This window comes from Leptonotus elevatus, chromosome 10, assembly GCF_054856555.1.
Source record: "Leptonotus elevatus isolate MCC_2025b chromosome 10, RoL_Lele_1.0, whole genome shotgun sequence".
Taxonomy (NCBI): Eukaryota; Metazoa; Chordata; class Actinopteri; order Syngnathiformes; family Syngnathidae; genus Leptonotus; species Leptonotus elevatus.
The window spans coordinates 14,937,356-14,962,787 of record NC_141248.1 but is presented as its reverse complement, the minus strand read 5'-3'; the positions used below and the strand labels follow the sequence as shown (position 1 = coordinate 14,962,787).

The 25,432-nt window shown below is 39.9% G+C and overlaps 4 protein-coding genes across 6 annotated transcripts; all 4 read right to left on the bottom strand.

The window, feature by feature from the left end:
* Positions 1-469: 469 nt before the first annotated feature.
* Positions 470-3,868, bottom strand: fblim1 (filamin binding LIM protein 1). Its single transcript, XM_086087512.1, has 8 exons — positions 3,731-3,868; positions 2,793-3,050; positions 2,511-2,689; positions 1,927-2,011; positions 1,671-1,840; positions 1,366-1,538; positions 1,110-1,227; positions 470-1,028 (listed from the first exon to the last, which is right to left on the bottom strand). Exons 2-8 carry the CDS (start codon positions 3,046-3,048, stop codon positions 924-926), a joined length of 1,086 nt encoding a protein of 361 aa, XP_085943638.1. The 5' UTR covers positions 3,049-3,050; positions 3,731-3,868; the 3' UTR covers positions 470-923.
* A 1,022-nt stretch (positions 3,869-4,890) lies between these two features.
* LOC147167267 (transmembrane protein 82-like) lies at positions 4,891-8,754 on the bottom strand. Of its 3 annotated transcripts, none has more exons than XM_086087542.1 (6): positions 8,559-8,754; positions 8,393-8,465; positions 7,044-7,230; positions 6,561-6,978; positions 5,461-5,645; positions 4,891-5,044 (listed from the first exon to the last, which is right to left on the bottom strand). In XM_086087542.1, exons 1-6 carry the CDS (start codon positions 8,629-8,631, stop codon positions 4,952-4,954), a joined length of 1,029 nt encoding a protein of 342 aa, XP_085943668.1. In that variant the 5' UTR covers positions 8,632-8,754; the 3' UTR covers positions 4,891-4,951. The 3 variants fall into 3 exon arrangements, with proteins under 3 accessions (XP_085943668.1, XP_085943666.1, XP_085943667.1); XM_086087540.1 differs by having other exon boundaries at positions 8,393-8,478; positions 8,560-8,754; XM_086087541.1 differs by having other exon boundaries at positions 5,461-5,642; positions 8,393-8,478; positions 8,560-8,754.
* A 232-nt stretch (positions 8,755-8,986) lies between these two features.
* On the bottom strand, positions 8,987-15,444 carry slc25a34 (solute carrier family 25 member 34). Its single transcript, XM_086087117.1, has 6 exons — positions 15,323-15,444; positions 13,938-14,576; positions 11,551-11,616; positions 11,016-11,168; positions 10,784-10,921; positions 8,987-10,439 (listed from the first exon to the last, which is right to left on the bottom strand). Exons 2-6 carry the CDS (start codon positions 14,352-14,354, stop codon positions 10,251-10,253), a joined length of 963 nt encoding a protein of 320 aa, XP_085943243.1. The 5' UTR covers positions 14,355-14,576; positions 15,323-15,444; the 3' UTR covers positions 8,987-10,250.
* A 1,069-nt stretch (positions 15,445-16,513) lies between these two features.
* fbxo42 (F-box protein 42) lies at positions 16,514-24,148 on the bottom strand. The gene is made up of 10 exons (XM_086087936.1): positions 23,882-24,148; positions 21,713-21,992; positions 21,487-21,603; positions 20,373-20,507; positions 19,895-20,048; positions 19,716-19,826; positions 19,511-19,607; positions 19,377-19,433; positions 19,148-19,264; positions 16,514-18,059 (listed from the first exon to the last, which is right to left on the bottom strand). Exons 2-10 carry the CDS (start codon positions 21,984-21,986, stop codon positions 17,007-17,009), a joined length of 2,115 nt encoding a protein of 704 aa, XP_085944062.1. The 5' UTR covers positions 21,987-21,992; positions 23,882-24,148; the 3' UTR covers positions 16,514-17,006.
* Between the last annotated feature and the right edge of the window lie 1,284 nt (positions 24,149-25,432).

Sequence of the window (25,432 nt, the reverse complement as noted above, 5' to 3'; positions counted from 1 at the left end):
TTTTTATGTTTAATATGTAATGACATTTAATTATGTAACTTCTGCCAGCTAGTGGAATGGCATTTAATTGTTTGCCTGCGCTATGCATCTCTGGCATATACTGTAGATAGAGATAGATGGACAAAGATACATTATTTGGAGTGGATCAATAATTATTTTTGGACCAAGTGAAATGGGATAATTTCCTATGGCACACCTCACACCCCGTGGCACATAACGACCGGTACTTCTCTGTGTATTCCAAACAGAAATGTGAACAAAACATGTTGTTCTTATTGCCATTTTACTTGAATATAAGTAACTTATGCCAATTTGTTTGCATTTTGGTTTTGCGGTTGTCTTTAAAGATGGCGATCAACATGAAATGCAACCCAACAGGTTTACATTCAATTTGTGTATAAATACATTTGTGTCTACTGTGTGAATATATTATTTGTCACAGTCATACTGAAAGAAATTAAGGACCCAATGACACCTTTTTTTTTTAATGCAAACTTGATTACATAAAATTGTAGATATCATTCATTTGGATGACAAGACAACAAATTCTGACATGATTCCCATGTAGTCAAACAGAAAAGTCACAGTGGGAAATAATTTAGTATGCTTAACTCCTGGTCAGGAAGAAGCACAGTGGGAATAATTCACAATGTGGTATTACACATTTATCTTTTGGGGGAAGGTGGAGATCACATTGTATTATGCATTTTTGACAATCACATTGAGATGTATCCTATTTTCTCTTACAAGCATCAAATATTGATTATAGCTGTCTGATGTCCAAGTATTTTACTGCCGTTTTAAACATTAAACAACTCAATTTTAACAACTCAATTATCACCCAATGTTGGATTGTTAGAATTATTGGTATGAAGGCAAAATATGGTCTTGCTTATTCTGCGATTCCTACACCGATCTTACTATTATTTTGTTGTAGCTGAATATTTTTGACTGCAGGAGAGGCAAAGCCTTTTCCCATCCACAGAATAGCAGTCCTTTTTCTCCAGTGAGAACTTGAAGTGACAAACCTGAAAAAAAAATCTGAATTGACACAAGCTTGGTAACGCACACGTGTTTGTATAAACTATGTAGTCTGAATATGTCAATACCTCACATCTGTAGCACTCTTGGTGGAGGGTGCGTCCATCACTTTCAATGTGTCCTGGAATAGTCCCATCACTGTCCATAATTAGCTGTTGGCAGGCACTGCACTCCTTAGCAAACTTCCTTAAGACAGAGAAATCAAAAGGAGACATTAAACAAGGAAAGTCCACTGCCCAAAAAGTGTCAAATTGTTGTGTAAAAATGTAATCCATCAGCATGTAGGTATCGCAAACCTACAGTCTTTGGCTGTAATTGTCATACCTGCCATAGTCCAGATGGCAGTAGATTTCTCCAGTGTCTGCCTGGACAAAATGTTCAAGTGGCTGTTTACATGTTACGCAGGTAAAACAAGTAGGATGATACACTCGCTGAAGGGCCCGAATTTTTTCCACTCTTATCTTTTCGCCACATGAACAGCAAACATCAAGACTGGTCTGCAAGATAGAATAAAACAGTTTATTATATGCACTTAAGGCTTTTTTTTGTTGTTGTTTGTCTTGTTTCAAACATGGTATTTACATGTTTTAATGATCTCTTTTTACTCGTAAAGCAACTACTGTTTTTACCTCATAGCACGTTTCACATTCAGGGACTTCTCCTTTGTCGTAGAACGTTTTTCCAGCCAGAGGGCAACTACAAGTCCTGCACATGAAGCAGCCTTTGTGGTAAATCCTCTCCAAAGCGGTTAACGCTGGTTCAGTAAAAAGTATGGACTTCTGACAAAATCCACACAAGCCTGCATTGCATACAAATTAATTAGAGGTTACAATGCATGCATCATCAATGCGTCAGAGATGTTAATAGAGGTCAGGAAAAAATTACCTCTGCTCTCACTGGGGTTATCTTCCTGGACACCATTTGACTGTTGATTTGCATTCTTCCCACTAGAGGGTGTTCGTTTTACCACCTTAAAAGCAAAACACATACAGTGACAGTATTTAATGTACAGTCAAATGTAACTAAATTTGCCACAACATTTAATATTGTACAGCTTTATGCTCTGTTACAATACAAGTGCTTACCTTTACACATAATAATTCTCAGTATTGATTTCTCTACAGTATGGTGTTGTAAAACCGTGTTGCAACATGCTAATATTTTTTTAACCAGTGCTTTTTGCCAACTTTGGTGCAGCCACGTCATCGGTGTATTGATGGAACAAGCATTTCCTCATCTAATCCAGACATGCACCAAGGAATGTTCTTTTATTTGCAAAGGGAACGGTACTGTTTACTTTAACAGTATTTGAAAAAGACCCCCTTGGTATTTTGTTTAGAACCAAGTACAATGATTCGGGAAAAAACATTTAGAGCATTAACACATTGCCGACTTTATGACTCATGTACAATTGAAGTGAAAAGTGTAGCTTAACCAATGAATTTTAGTCACTTAATGGAAACGTTTACCTCTTTGTTGGGAGGTGGCGGCTGGGGTGAAGTTGGAGGGCGTGAGGCAGGTTTCTGGGCAGCAGGGGGTGATGGTGTGGGCAGTGGATCTGGGGGGTAAGATTTCAGCTCAGAAGGAGGAGGAGGAAGAGGAGGGGAAGGTGAAGCAAGAGGAGGAGGAGAGAAGACATCTGTTGAGCCTGAAAGGTCAAAGAGAATAATTTTTTATTAATAAATTCATCCGTCAGATTTTCTTCATCTTAAAAGACTGTATATGCATATCAACCATTTTATCTTAAATACCTGCAACATCTCTGTTGTCACTTTCCCACATTAGCGTGTTGTGTCCCGACTGGACGGATGCACGGCTCTCAGACGCTGAGGTCCTTTGGGGAAGCTCTTCAGTTGTAGAGCTATGAGATCCTGGGCATCTTTGGGAAGGCCCTGCATGCACCCAGCCCTTTTTGTTCCCACCTTGTTGCTTGGCCTTGGTTTGGTGAGGAGTTGCCAAGGTGATGAAGACAGAGGACACTTTCCTGCTTGAGTCTGCTGACGTCATGGCTGCGGAAAACCCATTCATGGTCAGCATGAAGTTCATACTAAGCAACTGGAATTACATGTACTGAAGATGAGATGGCTTTCTGAATGAAAGCCTATTAAAACACTGAAACAAAAAAGTGCTCACACTGTGAAGTACAAATATAGCATTTGAAATGTACTTAAGCATTATGTAAAAATTATTAGCTTGGTTATTATTTCCTGTTTGCTCGCTTTATCCTATTAATGGGTAAGGCCACTCGACGAACGATTGGAATATACAGTACGTATCATTCCAGTCAACCTGTTCCTCCTTGTCTTTTTTTGTTTTTTTGAAGACCTCAAGGTCTCAATGAACACCTCAACTGCAGTCAACGTTATCACTCATTTATTCAATATCTTTTATTTACGTTTAGTTGTCATCTACAGAGGTTGAAAAAAGTCACAAGACTAGAAAATTTTCAAATATAGAGCGTACTAAAAATAAAAAGACTAGGATTATGAGACAATATACATCTATACGTTCACAATTGAATCAGTTCTCTGTATTAGATATTAGTAAACGTATACATATTGCCCAACTGCCGTTTGAAATTGTATCTAGTTTCCATTGACACCCAAGGAAGAGCCATCACTAGTAAGGATGTCATTTCACCATTGGCATTTCAAGCACACAGTATCTATTTAAAAAAACAAAAACAAACCTGACAGACTAGTTGAAAGAATGTCGTTTTCCGTAGGCTTCCTTCGTCTGTGTCTCAACAGCACTGCGTTACTTCTCGATTTTTTTTGGCGGACTTTACTCTGAAGAGGGCGATTATATCTACAGAAAGCCACTCCTTGTTTACTTCCTACCTGTACTCTTGTTCATCCACCCGCCTCCCTTTCTCGCTCTGGCTGGCAACATCACTTCCGTGTAACCGTAAAAGGAAAACTGGAAGTCTTAGGGAAGATATTACGTACTTGTCTGTTCATCTATTTCTACTGCTTATGTCATTCAAGGTCACGGGGAAGCCGAAGGGTATGCCAGCTAATTGCGTGGGGTACACCTTGGACTGCTCACCTCTCTGTCTGTCACAGTGCATAATGAAAATATCCACAATTAAAAACATGGTATAACCATGTTGGATTTATGTAGCGGCGGCCTTTATTCATATGGTACTTTTCAATTTAGCTCACTGATACATGGATTGTATCTTATAATGCCATTGAAGAAAAAAAAATGCAGGTTCACTATTTGAGCCAAGCTGAGTCATATGGACTATGAAGAGAAGGTCAAACAATGCTTTAATAACGCATCCATCCACCTTTTTATGAATGCCAGTGTCATAAAGAATATGATAACGCCCGTCCTCCGCCTCCCTGTCCCTTCTCCCTCGTCACCCTTCGCAATGACGATGACATGTCAAATCGATAAAATAACCGAATGAACTGAGCTCTCCAGAAAGAAAAAATATATATAATATGATAACGTTTCTATCGTAGAGACACAAAGTCACATCCTTATGCTATCGTTTGGCACGTGTTCGAATCTCGGTAGCTACAGGCCCTTCTCTGTAGAGTTTGGATGTGTAGGTTTTCCCCAGGCACCCCTGGCTTCATCACACATGCCAAAACATGCATGCAAGTTAGATTCTTTAAATTATCAATATGTTAATGTGAGTAGGAACGGGTTTTTGTTTTGTCAATGTCATTAGATGAAGACCAGTTTAGGATGTGCAACATTTCTCAGTTGGGCTGACCTGTGATCCTAATGAGGACAAGCACTTGGGTGTTTTGAATAGCGCATGACCTAACTCACAGATAGCAGCAGTACCAAAAGTAAGCTTACTTTTTTGTCATAAAAATCAGAAACAATCAGTAATGTAGTCACAAAGGTTTTTAATTTATGTTAAACACGATGAGTTGTACTGCAAGTAAACTTATCAGCTGCTTTTCAATGGTGTTCTACTGGTATGTTCCCTTTTTCTGTAACCGGAGCTTTGTCCATATTTGGCCATGTCGGTGTCCTTTTCTTCCTATAAAAGGGAGACATGTCCATATTAGGGACTGACGTTTGGTTTGACTACATTTCCTTGAATGCAATGGGGTAAAATAACAATAGCTTTTAGACAGCAAATTTTCTTCTTTAGACAGCAAATTTTTCATCCATCCATCCATCCATCCAGTTGAGACTGAATAAACAGCACCTCTACTGGTTGCAACCTTGAAGTGCACTTCATTCTGCCTCAATTGCTTAATTATTTAACAATCAATTCCACACCATTCTTAATGATCAATTAATCAATAAACTAAATGGGTCATGGTGCCCATTTTTATTGGGCTATTAATTTGAGATTTTAACACTGTGCTCCCTTTGAAGGCTTGATTTAGGATATAAATACAGTCAATTGCAGTGATCACAGCATACAAATTAGAACTTTTTCATACAGACCTTTAACGCAAGCTGCAGCAGGTCTTGAGAATACAGGAGACAGACGGCTTCTCCCAAAAAAGTGACGAGGACGTGGAGGACGTCAGACCAGTTTCCCATTGTCAGCATCAGCACCAGCAGGGCCCCCAGACGCAGCACGACAGTGTGCAACAGGGCCTCTGCGCGCATCTGACGTTGTTGGTCTTCTGGGTAAAATGAAAGGAAACGTAAATTTAGGCTTGCTAAAACAGTGGGTCTCAAACTGTGGTACGGTGACACGTGGGTGTCTGCGACCACAATAACATTGTATAATTTTTTAAAATTCAAAATGTGAGTATTTTCATATGAGGATCGACACACCAGCAAAACTTACGACTAAACCATTTACTCCTCTCTAGATTAGTTTCCAGCCAATTAAATAGTACTTTTGTCTTGTAGAATCACAATAGTTGCAGTTTGGAAGCACAAACCTCAGATCAAAAGTTTCTAACATGTTGATGAATCACGACATTTGCAGTGAATAAATGGGTTTTGTTCAGCATAAATTTAAAAAAATCGCTCTTTTTTTCTCCAAAATCAGAATTTGTTTTATTTGTGACCAAATTGCTAAAGTTTCTCCTCTCTGTTCGTAGCCATGTTGTTAGTGGAAGCACCACATTACAGCTCACGACAGTACATGGATAGATCAAGTTGCTTACTATTCAACAGGACCAAAATATTTAGGTTTAAAGCAACTGAATGCAGAAAATTTACTCACTACTGTCACATGTGGTTGATAAATAAAACTGCACACTCCCTTCTCACAAATATAATGCACATATGACTTCACATCCTCAAACAGAGGGCGGGAAATTTGAACCCGCATTGTGAACAGCTAAGGTGTTAATCTGTTAATTGTAAGATGTTTGAGTCACAAATGGTCAAATGTAAAAATATTGTAAGTATATTTTTGGGCAAATTTCTCCATAGGGCAGTTATAAATGTTCAAAAATGCTAATAATTCCCATGGTATTTAAGGGTGAAAAAAAAATCTGTCCTGGACCCAAAAGTAAAAAAATATATATATATATATATTTAAATCCCTGTTCTAAAAGAGCAAAACCTTTTTTCCTGATCCCCACCTTGATTATAGACCACCAGCATTGTGTAACAAAGCGTGAGAGGAGTCCAAAACTTGAGCGCATCCTTCTGGGACAGGAAGTGGTCATAAACTGTGGCGAAGGAGGCCACCACTGCTACCGCAAAGACCAAGACAACCAGTCTCTGCAGAAAGGCCAGCAGGGTGTGTCCTGAGGACAGGAGGGTGATGCACCTCCCACAGTAGCGCTCGGTACTGTGCAATGGATAGAGTCGGGCCACGTGACTCCACAAAGAGTTGCACCAGCCTGCCAGTGCCCAACTGAAGGCGGCTGCCAGGAATAAACTGAGGGAGCTGTGCGGCGCTCCCTGATGAAGAAAGTATAGAGTACAGGTGATGCCGCAACCAAGAGAAAAGTGGCTCTGGATGAGGATCAGTCCTAGCCCTCTGCCACCAGCATCCTGAAAAAAAGCATGTTAGAATCCAGGCTTAAATGGGAATACAGTTCCTGCTTGTTGTGACTGACCAGCCGTGCTGATATCCAGGCAGAGATGGCTCGCAGGGAAAATTCCAGAACTATCAGAGAAGAAACCCGCGGGCCAACCAGAGACAGAAGGCCAGTCAAAGCCCAGAAGTGGACTAATGATCTCCAATTGGTGCTGAGGTGGATTTTTGCTGACGGTGTCTTATCCTTGCTCTCTGATTCAGAATCACTGCTCAGAAAAATATGAAAGAATGTAACTTCTTTGCCGCGTCCGACCATGTACAGCAGGGGTGTCAAACTCATATGAGCTCAGGGGCCACATAGAGGAACATATATTACCAAGTGGGCCGGATTGGTAAAAAAGTCAATTATAAGCTGATTTTCGCTATTTATTGGCTAGCCCTAAATTATGGAGCTCAACTTTAATCATACTTTTCCAAAAAATAACACAAATGCGGCAACGCTTTGCCTGTATGAGTTCCAGATATGTTAGATCTTCCTGTTTTGCACATATATTGTTCCCAAAATGCATTGTGTGATGCAGTTAATGAAGCAATAAGGACGTTAATCCTTGTCATATGTATTTGTGGTCCCAGTAATTGAATTTGTGTCATATTTAACACGTTTATGTCGGTCTATAATTTTTATTTTATTTTTTTAACAAACCGTAACTTCAGGTTGTGTGTAAAAAAATGACATCCAGGACGATTCCATGTACAAGTTGCATTGCTCATCTGAGGACTGCTTGTGAAATTACAAATTTATATGTTTTGATTGTGGCCGGCTAATTATTTGGTCCGACTTTACAAATGTGTCTCGCGGGCCAGATTAAACCCCTTTGCGGGCCTGATCCAGCCTGCGGGTCGAATGTTTGACATCACTGATGTACAGGAAGGGTTTTTTCTTCTAAGGGCCAATTTTTTTATTTTTTTTATATATATTAAAATAAATAAACAAAATTAATAATAATAAATAAAAAATAACACATTAAAACCAATTCATCAGCTAAAGATATGCAAAACAGTTGTATAATGTTTCTATCACTGTTCATGCCCTTTTTTCTACTTCGTTTCAGTTTTCATTCATACGTAAAGCCATCAGCGTTTAATTCATTCTGAAGTACCAAATGATGTGTGATTGGTGGAAAACAAGGAAGTGAAGATAAGATAAATTCCTTCTGCTGTTCTCCTGCCTTGCCACCCAGTGTAGAAAAAAAGTAGTACAATGAAGGCATTGACAGGGGCTGTGCATGTCAATTGTTCCTTTTAGTTGAGTTAGGCACATGCTGTAGGCAGCTAAAAGCACACAACAGGCTCCAATAGGCCCCAGGCAGCAGTTTGGATATCCCTGATGTACAGCAATGAACATTTTGTATTGCAAAAAAAGCTCACCTGCAAATTTGAGTGAAATAGTAAACTCTCATCAGGCTGCACAGCAATGATATTCCACATGCAGCTACAACGCCTTTAAAACATACACCAAAAACAGTTTTTACATACATTTGAAATAAAACATTGAGTGTCATATTTTACCCACGAGTCCGTATTATCCACTCACCTTGAAAAAAGCAGTCAATTGGATTGGATTCAATAGGAAGGATCTCAAAGATCCAAAAGAAAGGGAAAAACATTTTTGTGTTTCCCTTGTGTAATATTACTACAACAACGACATTAGTCTGACAAACTCCACACCTGTTTATGGTGGATTCCTGTAAGCCAAGCCTCTGGCTAAAGATTAAGTGGATCTCCCCGGTGGCTGCTGATCATTGTGAACACGACTGACACTGAGTTCCAAAGGTCAAAAGTGATTTAACTGTGATTGTCAGTGTAATCACCGCTTGATGAAAGAGGCTGAAAATCCCCTCAAATCAAGACCCTGAAATGCAATTGTGAGCAATCAAATACAGACTCAAGCTGTGTCATGTAAAATGTTTAATCTACAATGTCATGCAGATCACGTTTTTGTAACAAAGAAACACAAATTGATTGATAAACATGATTGATTTATTTTCAGTTGTTTAAAAAGCCTCCTCAATATATCTATTAAAAAGATCACCAAACTACAGGCAACCTGGTGCAGCTCACACAAAGTGGCATTTAATACAGAAATCACTTTATATTTCTTAAAACACTTCAGTTTCCCCCCCAATGTACTTTAAACACAAAATGTACTTAAACCCAAAGCTATCAATAATCTGGACAAATTCTGAGATAAGGTGGCATTTTTAAACTTTGTCCAAAGTTATTTATATGCATATAGCCAATGTTCTAACGGGTAGTCGATTATAATTATATTATATTGAGGTTAGATTTGATTATCATTATGCAACAAGTTGCAAAGATACTTTCAAAAACATCATGTTTCCTAAAAAAATGTGATATGAATCATCAAATTTAAATGTATTTTATTCTCAATATCTATCAATATATACAACACCTTAAACATCCTTGTAAAGTGAAAATAAATAATGTACGTCTTGTAATTTTGACAACCACCCTAACAAATTTGATTGATTAAAACAAAGTATTTAGAGGCTTCAAAATCGTGAAAAATGAAGCTGTTCACTGCATTCTCAAATGGCGTGGGCAGCTCTGGTGAACCTGCTCAAAACAACGCCGCACTCAAATGTCAACGAAATAATTCCTATGAGCTGGAAAAAAATATGATGCTACTTCATTTAGCATCTTTTTTATAGCTACAGTTTGAGCCATGAAATAAAGTAAAGCGGTCATGTCAGGACATAGCCCCTGTAAACACACTGGCTGTCAAATCAGACTGTATAATTAGTTTCCCCCCCATTCCCATTCATTTTTCTCTATGTGACAGGCACGCACTCATGGTAAACAATGAGGCACTCTAAAAAGTGTTGATGCAAATGAACTTTTTCTATAGTGGGAGAGAGAGTGTTACCAAATTTCTTAATTCACTTTAAAAGAGTTTTAAGTCATTTGATACTTTCTTGTGTCATTTCTATAAAGAAGAAAAAAACACTTTAAGACCAAATTTAACCAGGATATGAATAATTAGGGGATGTCTGTAACTGTATTACTCAATTATTAACATTTAGAATGACCACAAAACACAATATCAATCTTCAAACATTTGACAGGACCTTCTTGTCCAAGCAGCATGTGTTCATCGTTAGTCAAGTATTCTTTGCTAACCTTTTTGTTCTCCTTTACAATAAAGGAGTTACAAGTTCATAGTCTGGACAATATTGCAGTGTTTTCTGCGTGTTTTTGGGTGGATTCATCCCTGCCCTTGAGCCTGCCTGTTTTTCACAGCTTGTTGCCTCATCAGATCCCAGAATAGCATACTGAGAACTGTGTGGGGAGCCAAGCGCAGAAAAACTGGGCCCATCCCTTTGTACAGACCGAGCAGGCCTTCAGCTTGGCACACCTTCAGGATACAATCCGAAAAACCATTGTAGAGGCGTCCCTAAGAGGAAAAATGGGAGGAAAGAAAAAAAAACATAATTCAAAGCTTATGTTTATACAGTGGAACCTCCAAAGCTGCTGTAACTATGAAGTTGACCTATTATTTTGATTTTTTTTTGTGATGCCACCAGAACGATAGTAGTATCAGTATGACAAGATACTTATATTCATAAATGTAAAAAAAAAAAGATATACGTGACACTGTTACTACTGTAAAGTTAATACGTTTCACGATGGTGACAATTGGAATGGATTATCTATGGGGAAAAGAAAAAAAAGGTGATCCAAGAATAGCTCGTATTCAAACTCAGACGTTCCATTGTAAATGTCAAGCCTTCAACCCACCCTGTGAAACTCATCCACTGGCTGATTGTAGAGGCGTGTACTGATGACATCAAAGGGTGTCATGGTAATCGCCACGGCAACCCCGCTGATGCTGGCCGCGATCAAAGCCACGAGCCAGTTGGCTCCCGGACTAAACCACTGTGAGGGAAAATGGAAAAGGTTTGCAGCAGTTGCTCGATCACGTGCGTCCGAAAATGGCAGCCGTTTATAGCGACGACTACCCGTACTGTACCTGGGAATGCAAAACCCACTCCTTGGCAGAGGTAAAGGTTGCCAGTTGAGCAGCTGAACCAACCATGACGCGAGGCACGGCCCCATTCACACCCCTCCAGAGTCCAATTAAACCCTCTTTTCTATAGATGGTAACAAAGGCATCAGACACTCCCTGAAACGAAAGAAAAAGTCACACAAATAGGTGATAAAGATGCACATTTAACACAGTGATCGTCATTCTCGCACTCACATCTGTTGATAATTTAGAGTCCAGTTGAACTAAGAAACACATTTCGACATACAGTACGAGAGGAAGGACCATGCATTGTAACACTGCCACATAGATGCGATACATTAGCCCAGCTATGCCATTTCCCATTATGTGTTAGCATTAAGCTAGCGGTAGTTTTAAATACACAAAGTCTAAGTTAAAAATCTGTTGTTGCTATGTGCTGTATGTTTTTTAATTTTTATTTTAATTTATTTTTACAGATTTCACGCTTTAGCCAGCCATTGAAACAATGGAATAGGACACTTGAATATGTTGGTCATACCACATGGTTATGCTGATGGCCCACTGCTATCGCTTCTAGTGTTTGAGCCTGCAGATGAGTCTTCACCTACGAAGAAAACAGAAAATGCCAGCCTTTATTCACTTGTATAAACAGATTCCGATTGGAGGTTATATCACCGTATTTTGTAAATTGAGAGGAAAATTAAATATCAAACCTATTGCACATACAGTATTTAGCACTACATAGGGTAGGGAGAGAAGCAGCTGTGGTCAAATGTGGCGTTTGCCAAGTTTGAGATTCATATTGCTTTTTGTTTTAATGAACAGTTAAACTTAATTACCTCTTAGAATTAGGTACCTCTAATTACCACCAAAGCAGTGTAAGCCTAAGGGAATTGCAAAATTTCTGAAGCAAGGTCAAAATTGACATGGCTTACCTGTTTTTCTGTTTTGGAGCTGACCAAGTTATTTAGAAACACACAATTCCAGAGCTGTTTCTCACAACTCTACATAGATAGATTGAATTTAAAAATCTACACACCCCTGTTCAAATGCCGAAATGAGAGTGAATCATTACAAAACCTAAATAAAAAATAAAAAATATATTTTTGAGAGGGAAGAACAAACAACTGAAATAATGTGGATCTGTGTGCACACCCTCTTATAATTGTGATGTGGATATGCCCAAAATCAACCAATCACATTCAAAATCATGTGAAATTGAGTCAGCAACCACCTGCCACCATTTAAAGTGACCTTGATTAACCCAAAATAAAGTTACGTTGTTTTAATAGGCTTTTCCTAACTTCTTTTTTTTTGCAGAAGCAGAAGGTTTTGTGCTATCACAGACAGTTATTTTGACCGTTCGTAGTTCCTTTGGCCTTAAGGGTGAACATAAAACCAGTTGAATTGTACAGGTTATAGGTCACATTAATGGAGTAAAAAATGATTTAAAATGGTTGATCTTGTTCTCGTTTTTGATATCATAAAAACAAAAACTTGGTAGTTAATTAGTATCCTCGCTGTACACGTGGATGACAGAGTCAGATTATGTCACATTTACATTACATATGCTCTACAAATCTCATTATGTATACCAGGGCACTGAAGCGAAGTTGAAGTGGTTGAAGCAGCACGCAGTCTATATATAAAGTACGGTACGTCTGTACTGTGTATATAGCAACCTGGATATCGCATCATGTCAGCTTTACAGTATTGTCTTTCCAAGACAGTGCAAATGCCTAATGACCGGCAAGTAGAGCAGAAAAACAACATGATCAGTAATTCGAGGACTGTGACATGCACACAAGTCAACCTTTTGTGCTTTCATAGTTTGCACACGATACGTTGTTTTGGCCTTTAAGCAGGAATTTGATGAACTATTTTATGTTGCCTTAAAGTTTCTGAATAAGAATATATGTAGGACGTTCAAACGCAAGCATCTTCTTGTCAACATTTGTGCCGACTAAGAATATAACTTGTTCTGAGGCCTAATGGTGGAGACTTTTTTTTTTGTCTTCGGTCTCATAAATGTCTTCACTCACAAGATTGGACCCAGTTTGGTCCATGATTTTTGTTCACCCCTGTGGATGAACTCCTCTTTCCTGTTTCCTTAATAAACAGTATGAGGATCCGTACAGGAAGGTTTGCATGGAGAGCGCCCTGACACATCCTCGCTTACCACAGAAGAAATATCATCTTCCATCTTCTTCCATGGTATTTACTGTCAAAGTTGCAGGTGTACAAGGAAGATGCCTTTTTTCATCCATCTTTGCATTTTCTATCTGGCTTATCCTGTTCCGGGTCACAACAGGAGCTGGAGATATTTCAGCTAATATGGTAGCTGCATGAAGATCAGTGTGCGAACTACTTCTGTTTATTTTAGGATTAAGATTTTAAAGCATCTGGAGCTGTATTTAATTATGGTATAACATAATTACACCAGTGCATCCTAGTTTTGTAAGTAAGTTATTGTAAAATGTATTTAGTATTTCTGGGAACAAAAATTAATACCACATATTGGTTTCAGTTGTTTATTTTAACAACTGACTATTATTGTACTATTGTCAACACTTCAAAATGGTAAACTATATTAAATATTGCTTAATGTTCTTACCAGTTACAATAAAAGCATTCAGAGGATTTACGCTTTAGATAATAATCCTCAAATAGGATTTTAAGGACTTTATCATTCAGCCATGTGGTTATTTATCAAATAAACTATATCATTTTTTTATCTTGACTGACCCGACCTTTAGCTGTTAATTAACTTGTTGCTGTTGTTGTGCCTATCAAACATCTGAATACGAGCGTGTAATCTCATCAGGATGGGATTCTGTTACCAACTCGCGTCACATTTCAACACATAACAACACAACGACCAACATGAACAGCATCCGAATAGGGAAAGAAAGTTTCTTATCTTACCAGGTAGGCAGGAGAGCCAATGAATGCCCCGAGCGCCCCAGCCCCGGCCCCTGACAGGACACTTCCTCCATGATACGACGTGATGCCCAGAGCTTCACAGTAGGAATAGCAGCCCAGCCTCACGCCGTTCATCACCCCCTGGTAGATCAGGCCGACAGAAAGCCCCTTCTGAAGGCCCCGGAGTCCGTCTGTGCGGCCCACCACCCAAAGGGCCTGGAGGACCCCGCGGTAGTGCCTCTGGTAGGTGCCCCGCGCACACAGCTCTCCCTGAAGCTGCAGTCGGGTCTTTACCACTTCTAAAGGGTTGGTGAAGACACAAGCGGCGCAGCAGGCCAGGGCACCCAGGGCGAAGTCCAGAGTTGGGGGCGGCGAGGTGGCAAAGATGGCTTGAGGCACGGGTGACACAGTAGACACCATAATGGGGAAAGGCTACTAAAATTTTGTTTGGAAATCTGCAAAAGGGCACTTGTTATGTCTCAGAGGAGACTGTCACACTTTGGCCTTTGAGATAACAGTCGTCGACTGGAACGTGGAAGCGGGGAAAAAAATCATTATCAACCTTTTTGCATGTCTGATATGTCACATGCCACTCTGCTAAGTAAAATGGCTTCCTTCTCTTCTATCAAGGGGAGGCATCATCTGCAACAAGAGAATGCATAATGTCAAACTCAAAACTTAGAGTTATAACTGTGAGTTCAAAGCATAATTACCTTATCCTATTATTACATAAACACAATAAATGTCAAGCTCCAATACTAGTCTTTAAATCAGAAGTCAATTATAAAAGAGTTTGTACAACTATTGTTGTTCAATTTATTACCCCAAAGTGATGAACAACAATTTTGTTGCATATTTCAGAAAAAAAAGAAAAAAGATTTGCTTTAGTAGATTATATAACATGATGGCCGGATTTGGAAACTTTGAGTTAAAATAAAGTTTCCTGAATCTGACACCAGTGGAATAAATAATTCGGTGCAGAATGTTACATGAAAAGTGTAAAGTTGAGTTTTTAGTTTCTTGCACGCATATTGAACCCCATATTAGCTTTTTTTATTTTATTTAATTTTTTGAAATCAGTCCAAGTCATATCTAGTCCATTCAAGCACAAAATGAGACTAGCAGTACATAGACAATTGTGATTTGGTCACAGTCATTCAAACAAACAAACAACTTTAAATTGACTAAATGCTTCAGGGCTGCATATTACAAAGAAATATGTCATGTTTGAAGTATAAATGTCAAATTTTATGACTTGCGTTGCATGCCACTTGATGCAAGTTGATCCCCTTGTAAATACTGTACTTTTACATGAGTCCGTTTTAAGCCAGAATTAACACTAGTCAAAGTCATTCAAACTAGCAAACAACCGGATGAATGACACTCACATGATAAAGTGCCCCTCTCAGCAATGCTGACTTCAGTCTCACTTGGCTGAGTGTTTTGAGATCAAGTCCGGCTCCATTCTTCCACTCTCGCAATGTAAACATGTGTCCGGAGCACATTCATTGTCAGTGACTCCGCCCACCGCCCTGGCCGAAGCCAATAGGCACGCGTGCCAGTCTGCCACCTCACCAGTGTACCAATCTCCACCAATCAAATGTCTCGCACGGTCTCCCCAGTGGGAGCTCTGTAGGTAAAAGGTTACCGATGGTCAAAGTGGGGGAGTTTAGTGGAGGGTCTCGGTTGAATGGGGGCAGCACATTGGTGCTGAATGCTGACTCAAGGTCAACCTCAACTCACATAAGATTGTGTAAACAATATCATCGTCAAGGGTCGCAATTCTGTATTGTAATATTATTTATAAATCGAAAATATGGGCAATTTCCAAAGTCTTATTGTACTGGGGGTATAAAAAAAAAGAAGTGCAAAACGTAAAATTATACAAAATTCTGTATTTTTGTGGTATTTAATTATTTCCGGAGCCGCTAGAGGACGTACTTTCACAAGAATACAAATGCACCGAAGCAAAAAGGTCAAAACAAAAACCTATTCAAAATTTTAAATCATTGACAAATGAACATTTTTTTGTATATTATAAAAGGTTGAAATCTGAGGTCATGAGTTTTAAATTGTTTCTTCCATCTGCCCATTTTGTACATCCCTTGTCCTCATAACTGGGCCTAACCCTGCTAATGTATAGCGAGAGACAGGGTACACCTTGGATTGGTCGCCAGTCATTTTACATTCTATTAGTCTTCAATTCACCAAACATGCATGTTTTATGTTATACTGTAAATTCACCAATACAGTAGTGACTATTTTGATGTATCAAAATTATTAGTGGAAATGTTTATGAAAATTACAGAATGAAAAGTCACAAATTTTCAATAAAAATAAAATCCATTAATCAATAAAATAGTGCTGTGATTGGCTGGCAACCATTCCTGTGTGTACCCTGCCTCTAGACTTCAAATTAGTAATAGTAGTGACTACTTTTCAACTCCTTAGAAAAAGTGGATTTGAAACGTTTACTTTCACGGAGTGGAGAAAAAAATGGTCAGATTACACACACACTGCCCAAAACAGCTTTGATGTGATGAGTCTGTTAGTCAAGCACAGAAGACAAGACAAAAAAATGAGACACGGAGTCCTTTTATTGTTTTACTATGTTTATAGTATAGTGCCACATCTCTCACAACTTTTTACCACCACCGTGCATAAACACGCGCATACACATACATACACGCACACATACAGTTTTCAATGTAAACATTGCAGGCTTAAAGAGTGATACCAAAAGCAAGGTAGTTGTCATACGTTTCTGTCAACAGCATCGTTGGTTAAGAGTTCAGAAGATGACAGAAGCGGAAATGTTATGATCTGGTTGATTAGCCTACCAGGAGCTAATAATGTTATGTAGGTTCAATGCAGTCAAAAACGACGCCTCTCCGCAGTCATGTTTTTAATCAAAGTGTGGCTAAGATAATTCATTTTGCAGAAGCCAGGAGGGAGGAAATTGTGAAGTGGAACATCAAATAGATTCCCCAGAAAAAGGCCTTACGTGTCAGTTCCCTTGTGTGGTGACGAGCTGAGCCCCTATAATCCCAACCCTGGCGTCGAGCTCCATTATTACCTCTTTGCACGCACAAAGTACAAGGCGTTTGTCTTAGGGTAGTACTTCACATTCTGTTTCTTGTCCATGAGGCCTCCGAAAATAATAAGCTCCCCCCTGCCCTGCACCACAGTGTGGAGGCTGGTCTCCGGTGGCCCCGTAACTGCAGCAGGGCTCCCGTTTCCATAAACTCGCCAAGCCACGGTGCCAGCAGTTTTGGCGCGCGACACATCCAAAACATACATCTGCATTGGTTTGCAATTAATACAGACCGACTGATACAGAGGTTTACCTACGTTCAGACTTTGGGGAGGATGATGGCCGAGGCGCCGGGCGATCGGGGGGAAGGCGTGTCCGTCTGCCCCTGCAGCCTGCGGGGGGCTGGAGGAAGAGGAGGATGGGGGAGTTCCAGGGGGGCCTGCTCCTGCTCCGCCACTTCCTCCTCCAGGAGAAGCCCCCTGCGTTTGAAGGGAAGGCGACGATAACGAAGACGGTAACGATGAGGAAGACGTGTTTTTGACCGCCTCCAGGCCTCGCCGTAAGGCGGCGGGGGAAACCGCTCCCGGTGGAGTACGCGGGGAACCCGCAAGAGGCGTGTGCAGGCCGTTAGTGCTGGGCACTTCGGGATGGTGCGCGGCCTCCCAGCTGTAGTCTGTAGAGGCAGGCGGATGGGCGTGAAGGGGCGGAGAAGCAGCCTGTGCCGGACTGGTCCGCGGCGAAGGGGAGGAGCCGTTCAGTAACGGCGGATGCGGAGGCAGAGGGGGACTGTCAGGACATTGCAGAGGAGACGGCTGCTGGGAAGACGGGCTGCCGTCTCTGGCACTTCCTCGGGGTGAAGGTCGGGGCCTCAGCGTACCCCATCGGCCGTTGACGCATGGGGCCTCTTCGACAGCGCCCAGGACGACGCCGGCCGCCCCGCTCCGCACGGGAGATTGAGAGCGCAAAGACGACGGTTCCGGGCCTAGGGGGGCAGGTATGGCACTTATAGGGGAGGGGCGAGAGTTAAGACTTGGACTGAGTGGTGCGCGGCCAGAAGGAGCCTGTGAGAAGACCACCACACACTGGCCCACCTTGAAGGAGAGATGGACAACACACATCGAGACAACATTTATTTAGGATTTTAGTGAACCCCCGTTCATTGCAAACCCACTAAAAAATCACCAATACAAATACCATATCATTACTGTCGGACAGAAACCTTCTATGTCCATATATGGTAAATTGAATTATCTTTTCACGAATCGATACTATTGGTCTGCCGCCTCTTCCTTCACTCTACGGGAGCCACGCTGCATTTTGTCACCACAAGATTGAAAGTATTTTAAAAGCATTTTATGCAGTAACAAGTGAAAATAGTAAGGAACTGTTTAGCCACGAAGCTAAGCGCAAGCAAATTCCTTTCCATCTAATAAAATGCTAACAGTTTTATTTATTGCGTCACTAATAACTCACTAATTTGATTTAGTCAAGTAGTAAAGGATTTTTGGCTAGTTGGGGGAGTCTGCATAGGTGCAGTCATTGATGTAGACTGTTAGTGACATTGTCCGACTATTTGAATCAATGATAGCGCCATAAATTAGCACCTTTTTTAGCATGTCAAAATAACAATTGAACAAGATTTTGGGGTTGTGTAGTCTTGACATTAGTGTGCAACTGTATATGATACGTAAAATAATACAGTTATACCAACTTGAACAATGCAGTGTTAGGTACGTCACGCAAGACACCATTTTGATTTCCTGAAAGATAGCCATTTTGGAGAGGACCAATAGGGGTGATATATAAAAATATATATATTTACAGTTTTACGCCTCCTGCTCACTTTTAACTTAAGAAACAATTCAACTTATCAAAACACACTTTCTAAGTACGTTGTAATCGTATTAAAACACAAAAAAACAAACTGAAAGCACAACATGTTCAGATAATAAGGTGCAAACTTTAGCATTTAACTACACGCATGTGGCTTTAAGAGGCGGGCCCTAGTGAGGTGGCGTGTTGACATTGGCGAGCCTATTTGTGTCCTCACGGTTTTTCTGTTCTTTGGCATTCAATAAATGGCACAAGACAAGACTTTAAAAAGACTACAACTCTCCTTTCACACATCTCAGAGCATTACATACGGCATGAACATAAATACTGATTAAAAAGGAATTACTCTGCAAGCTGGGTGACACCAAAGCTCCGGGGCACCATGGTCCTCGTTTTCCACCTGCAGTTGCTGCCACCTCCATGTGGGCGCATCCATATGAAGCAGCCAGGCATCCTTGAGGAGCTGTTAACACATGGTAACGCACAGGAGGTGTAAAGATGTGTAATAGCTTGAAACGACCACAATGCAACCCACCGGACATCATTTCCATATCATGTGACTCAATTAGACTTACAGCATTCGGGCCTCCACAACCTCCCAAGATGAGCAGCGTGTGATCATCAATCACGATCTGTCAGGAAAACATCAAGTCAGAAATACTCATTTAAAAAAATATATACAATAACAAATAGTTTTAGGTGTTCCTACCTGTGACTGGCCACCTCGTGGGTGCGGACACGGGCCAGATATGGCAGGTTTGGACCAGAGCCACTGCTCCAGATCCAAAACCCACACATCATTACTCCTAATAAGAACAACTAGCGGTTAATAGCCATACAATGAGGTGTAAAAGAGTTTAAAATATATGCTTGCTATTGTAAAATGCACAAATAAATCCAGGATGAGAACACACATTTGCCGTGCTCCTAATGAGCCTCCAAACACCACCATGACATTCCCGATAACAGATGAAGAGTGGCCAGCCATGGGTGGCGGTCCTTGTGTTGTCACAATGCAGTTCCACCTAGGACAGAAGGAACACATAAATAAAAAAGACATAACATTTCAAAAAGCCATTTTCTTCCCCCTGACCAGTTCTTAGAAGGGGAGTAGGTGTGAATTTCATCGAAAAATCTCTCTGGTTGGTGCAATGGGTAAGGACTAGGCCTAGTCCAGCCTCCAAACAGTACTAGCAGATCTTTATGCATCACGAGAGTTGCTCCAGCTTTAGGAGATGGATACGAGCCTGGACAGAAGAGAGCATTGATTAAACTTCGACTCCAATTTTGTGTGCGGGTTCACACAACAAAGTCACATGAGGGAATGTTGACTGTTATTCGGCCTGTGGCTCACACTACATGTCAATTGAGCAGATACTTGCTGAGAGTTATATACCCATAATGCTTTGCATTCCAACGTAGTGTCTGAATAACACGAAATGCATAAAACTTGGGAATTTTAAACAGCAACACAGAGTTGTTCTGTGAATTGTGGCGTCCATTTTTTTCGGGGTGTAGGCAAAGCCGGCTAGCTAATTGCATGGTGTAGTGGTATCTGAGGTAGTCCCTACCTGAAGCTAGAGGCCGAATCCACTCCTTACTGTTCAGGTCCAGTCTCCATAGATCATTAAACGCAGCATTGCAGCTACTCTGGGTGCAGCCCCCAAACACATACATGGACTGGTTTGAGTCATAATAACATGCACCTGCAACAATAGTGGACATTGAATGAGACTTGAAACAGAAATGGAATCAAAGAGGAAGAGCAAGAAAGAGTTCTAACATTTTAAAACTTAACCAATTAGGAAAAAAATATGAATCACAATTATTTTGCCAATAAATCAAATGACAATTATTCAAACAATCATTTAGTTATTTGGTACAAAACAACAAAATAAACATTAAACAAACAAAATATTAAGACATGATAATTATGCAAGTTCTTTTTGGACCAAATGGAAATCATGAAATCAGTTGTTTTATTTTTTAATGTGTAAATGTATAAATTTAAGTATGGCTTCCTTGTATAAATAAGCAGTAAATTAGGATTTTACTTGTTTTACACTTACAACAGTTCTATGGCAATTTATACCATTTAAACAATTGCAATAGATCGCTCAGGAGCAAATTTTGAACTCAACTATGCTCAATTAGACACTGTAAAATGAGAAGAAGAAAAAAGCATCATAATAGAATAATGTTTTTTTCAGATTATGCCAACTTTGTAATCATGTAGTGTATTCATTGAAATCGTAATTGAATTTTGATTAATTGCACAGCCCTGCAGAGGACTATACTGAATTTTTTGTTTTGTTATGATGCCCTCGACATTCCTTTAAATCAAAGCATTAACTCTGAAGCCTCAAGAAACGTCATGTCAAAAGAAGAATGCGAGAAGGGACAACAAATAAGGGAAGTTACAGGAATTCAGAGGACTCGTATTCCAAAACCAATGTGGAGTCCCAATATTTTATAGATTAGTGTCACAATACCTGTTAATTATTTATCAAAGTCAAAAAGAACAAATTCAATATTCATAATTTCACAATTTAAATACATTCAAATCCCATTCCGTAGTAAATGTTGTCTCCACATTTAAGATAGCATTTTATTGCAATAAAGATGAGACTTTCATCCATCACTAAATGATAAGCAATTAATTTGTCATGTAGAAGGTATACTGACTGTGTGAAAAGCGCTGAGTGATTGGCGTCCCTGGATACGGGTATGTTCGACTTTCCCACTGAATGTTTCCCTCTTGGACAGCTCTCATGAAACCATGATAGCACTGATAAGCGACACCTTGATAAAAAATTAAAAATAATAATAAAATAAGACAGGACAGAAGTCACTTAACATTTACTGTAAATAGCCATCATTGTAGGCTGTCATTAAAATAAAAACCACTTACCTTTAATGAGGCGATACCACTGCTTGCATACAAGCGCAGCCGTTTTGTGCTCCTGGTAAGGTGACAGGAAGGACAGGATGTATTCAAGGACTTCCTCTGGCAGCTCCATCATGGTTCTCCCTCCAGCTTTGGCACAAGCGTCCATGTTCCCTTCCTCCCGATAGGACCACATCTTTGCTTCAAGGGCCTCGATTATTCCAGCGGGGTCGGCGCCATCGTCCTCTGTGTCCATGGCAACAAAGCATCTGTCATCATGGTTGGTCGTTTGGGACATTATGGTCTGTTGGGACAGGGGAGACAAAATGGCGATACATGTGCTTGATGTTCATTAGGAGTAAAAACCCTACTGCAATTGCCGAGGGAGCGTGGAGGCAATCATAAATGTATATGGCTTCATAAAGTATATGGATATTAGCGGATGCAAAAAAAGTCAGGTTTATAAATATTAGGACATGAACAAAAATCTCATCCTCAGCTTTAATTTTAAGATAATTACATCCAAATCAGGTGAACAATAGAGTAAATACAACAATTTGTATATGTGCTTTCAACCTATTATGGAACCAAAAGTAATTGGACAATTGGCTGTACAGCTGTTCCATGGCCAGGAGTGTCTTATTCTCACACTAAACCCTTTAAAGAGCAGAGTAGCAGAGTGTAGCTTAATATGGGATCCAAAGAGCTGTCACTATCAGTGAAGCAAGACATCATTATGCTGGAAAATAAAAACAAACCCACTAGAGAACATTAGCCAAATCAATTATTTAGAAAATTCTTAAAAAGCCAGATTAGAGTTTGCCAAACATCTTTAAAAAAAAAAGAAAAGAAAAGAAAAAGCATTAATTCTGCAAACGGACATATGAGACAAAGATCAACTCAATGACAAGTAGGGAGAAGGAAGCAAACTGCTCATGATGCAAAACATACCACTTGGTATGATACCACGTGGTGACAGTTCCATGGCATGGGCACGTAAATATAAGAGTATATACATTCAGAAAGGCATACTCCAAAGTGACAATGACCATAAGCATACTGCGAAAGCAACCAAAGACTTTTTAAGACAAAGAAGTGGAATGTTATGCATTGATCAATTTAATCACCTGATCTGAATCTGATTGAACATGTATTTCACATGAAGACAGAACTGAGCATAAATCCAGCGTCTGCTGATGTCTACGCATTCCAGATTTCAAACTGTAATTGACAGCAAAGGATTGCAAATTAAAGATGAAAGTCTGCAGTTATAGTAAATGTTGTTTAATTTTATATCCATTGTGGCGGTTTTTAGAGCCAAAGAGATGAGAAATGTGTCCATGTCAATTATTTATGGACCTTACTGTAGGTGCGCTACAATTTGCCACACCATTATTGTGGTTAGCACTGGTAATCATCAGTCAGGTCTACTATTTTAGGTTCTCTACTGTAGTGAGATGAAAAGACTGGCATCTTGTAACATATAAAAAGTACAGTACATTCAAATGAGCCCACTGACAGCAAACAGCTTGAACTTTGGAACTCCTTTCTCTGTGCCCTTTGAACATGTTCAGGTTTTAATAGTTTTCATTTGTTGTTTGAGACGGATGGTCCTTTTAGCTAGTCTGCAACCCCCCCACCCTCACCCCCGTATCCATCCCACTATGTGGTTAGCAACAACACACTACCATAGCCAAGTGCCACCACATCATAACGGAAATGTTTTGGTACTCCTTGTTTTAGTTTTTGGCAAATAAAGCAAATAGACTGGCATAATCGGCGGACGTTCAAAAGCAAAATTCTGGAGAGTGTCTTTCAAATGATGTGTTTTAACTCTCGTTCCTCGGACTGTTATGCTAACACCGACTAGAGGTAGCTAACCGAACATTAGCCTCTTGGCTAACGCCTAGGACTGTTTGTATAGCGAACGGTACGACAGCGTTTTCGTTAAAAACACAATCAACAAATAAAAACCTTCAAATCACTTCATTGTGCAACGGTCCAGCTACTCAACAGTCTCAGCCATACGGAGTAAACGGGTGCTGACTTCCTTGTGATAATCTATGCTAACGTTAGCTTCAACTGAATCTGTGCGCTAATTAGCAGGTCCGGCGGACACATCTTTGAGTCAGGCTTTCTTGTGAATGACGCTGTCACTTTCAGCCCTTTCAGCCGCGGAAGCGTCGACATTACCGCCGTTTAAGACGTGCTCTTCCGTGACTGTGGTTTAAAGGTCCGATCGTCCCCGGGTATCAGCTTCGGCGTGTCCTGAGTAGCCTCCAAACGGTCGCCATCTTCCATATATCAACGGCGTCCTCCGCAGCACACAAGTTCACAGCGACACTCCGGCGGCGGCAGCAGCAGCAGCAGCACCCGCGGGTCGGCTCCACTGGATGGGTGGGTCCTCCGCCTTGAAGCCCGAGAGGGCGGTCCGAGGCAGGCAAGCATTCAGGCGGGGAGGGGAGGGGAGGGGAGGGGAGGGGAGGGGAGGGGAGGGGAGGGGAGGGGAGGGGAGGGGAGGGGGTGCTTTGACTACAGTATAGTACAGTAACAGTAACACCCTTTGACTAAATTATTTTGAACTCTACTCAACTCTACTTTATTTAGTGAGCACTTAATGTACTATCGGTTATACAGTTAAACTTAATTTGACCTCTAATTGTCCGACTGTCCACTTTGTCTCTCAGTAACTCTTCCAGTCTATGTATATCTTATGTTGCAACCAGCTGATGACACTCTTCTTGGCAAATGAAATGATGGAGGGGGACATAATTTTTCCAGATGTATGATAGGTCTATGCCATTTGATAAACCTCAACATGCGGTTTCCAAGAAAAGCAAGGTCATGGAGCAATTTAAATGCATAAGTCAACGCACCATTGTACATTTCTTGTTCTTGTTGTTAGCTCATTTAACATCATTCATTTCGAGATAGTCCAATAAAACAAAAATTAGGTGGTCTATATTTTTCTTATTTAACTTTTATTTTTTTCTCTCCAGATAAAGCAATTGAAAACAGATTCTCATTGTCAATGCAAAATAAAAGCAAATACTAATACATAGAGCACTGTACAGTGCTATTACATAATAGCACATGGTGAATCAAAGGTTCAAAATAGGCTAAAGGAATGTGTAATCATATGATCATGTACTGTACAGCAGTGATTCTCAACCAGTGTGCTGGGGCACATTATTGTTCCCCTGAGAGAGCTCTTACGTTATCGTGGGCCACGGGAAATTATCATATTTCATTAATTGATTAAACATTATATATATATATATATATATATATATATATATATATATATATATATATATATATATATATATATATATATATATATATATATATATATATATAATAAATAATGTATCTTTGTTATAAAAATATCTAATTTAATTATTAGATATTTGTGCACATTCAATTTATCACCACTAACTGACCCCCTTTTTTTAGGTCACGGCAAAGATCTGCTCTCAAAAAGAAACCAATAATTTATTTTTTTAAAACATTTTTTAAATGATTGACAGGTACTACATGGTATATAACAGATGGGTCGAACCATTCTGCTATGGGGAGAATCCGTTTTTTTAGGACAATGAAATTGAATAGCCTACCGAATCTAAGATTAATTTTATGAACTCATGTTTTTCCTAAAATATTTACATAATTGAATATATTTTTTAAGGATCTTTGCATGGATGCTACTTTTAAAATGTACTTTAAAATCTCACATACCGTAGC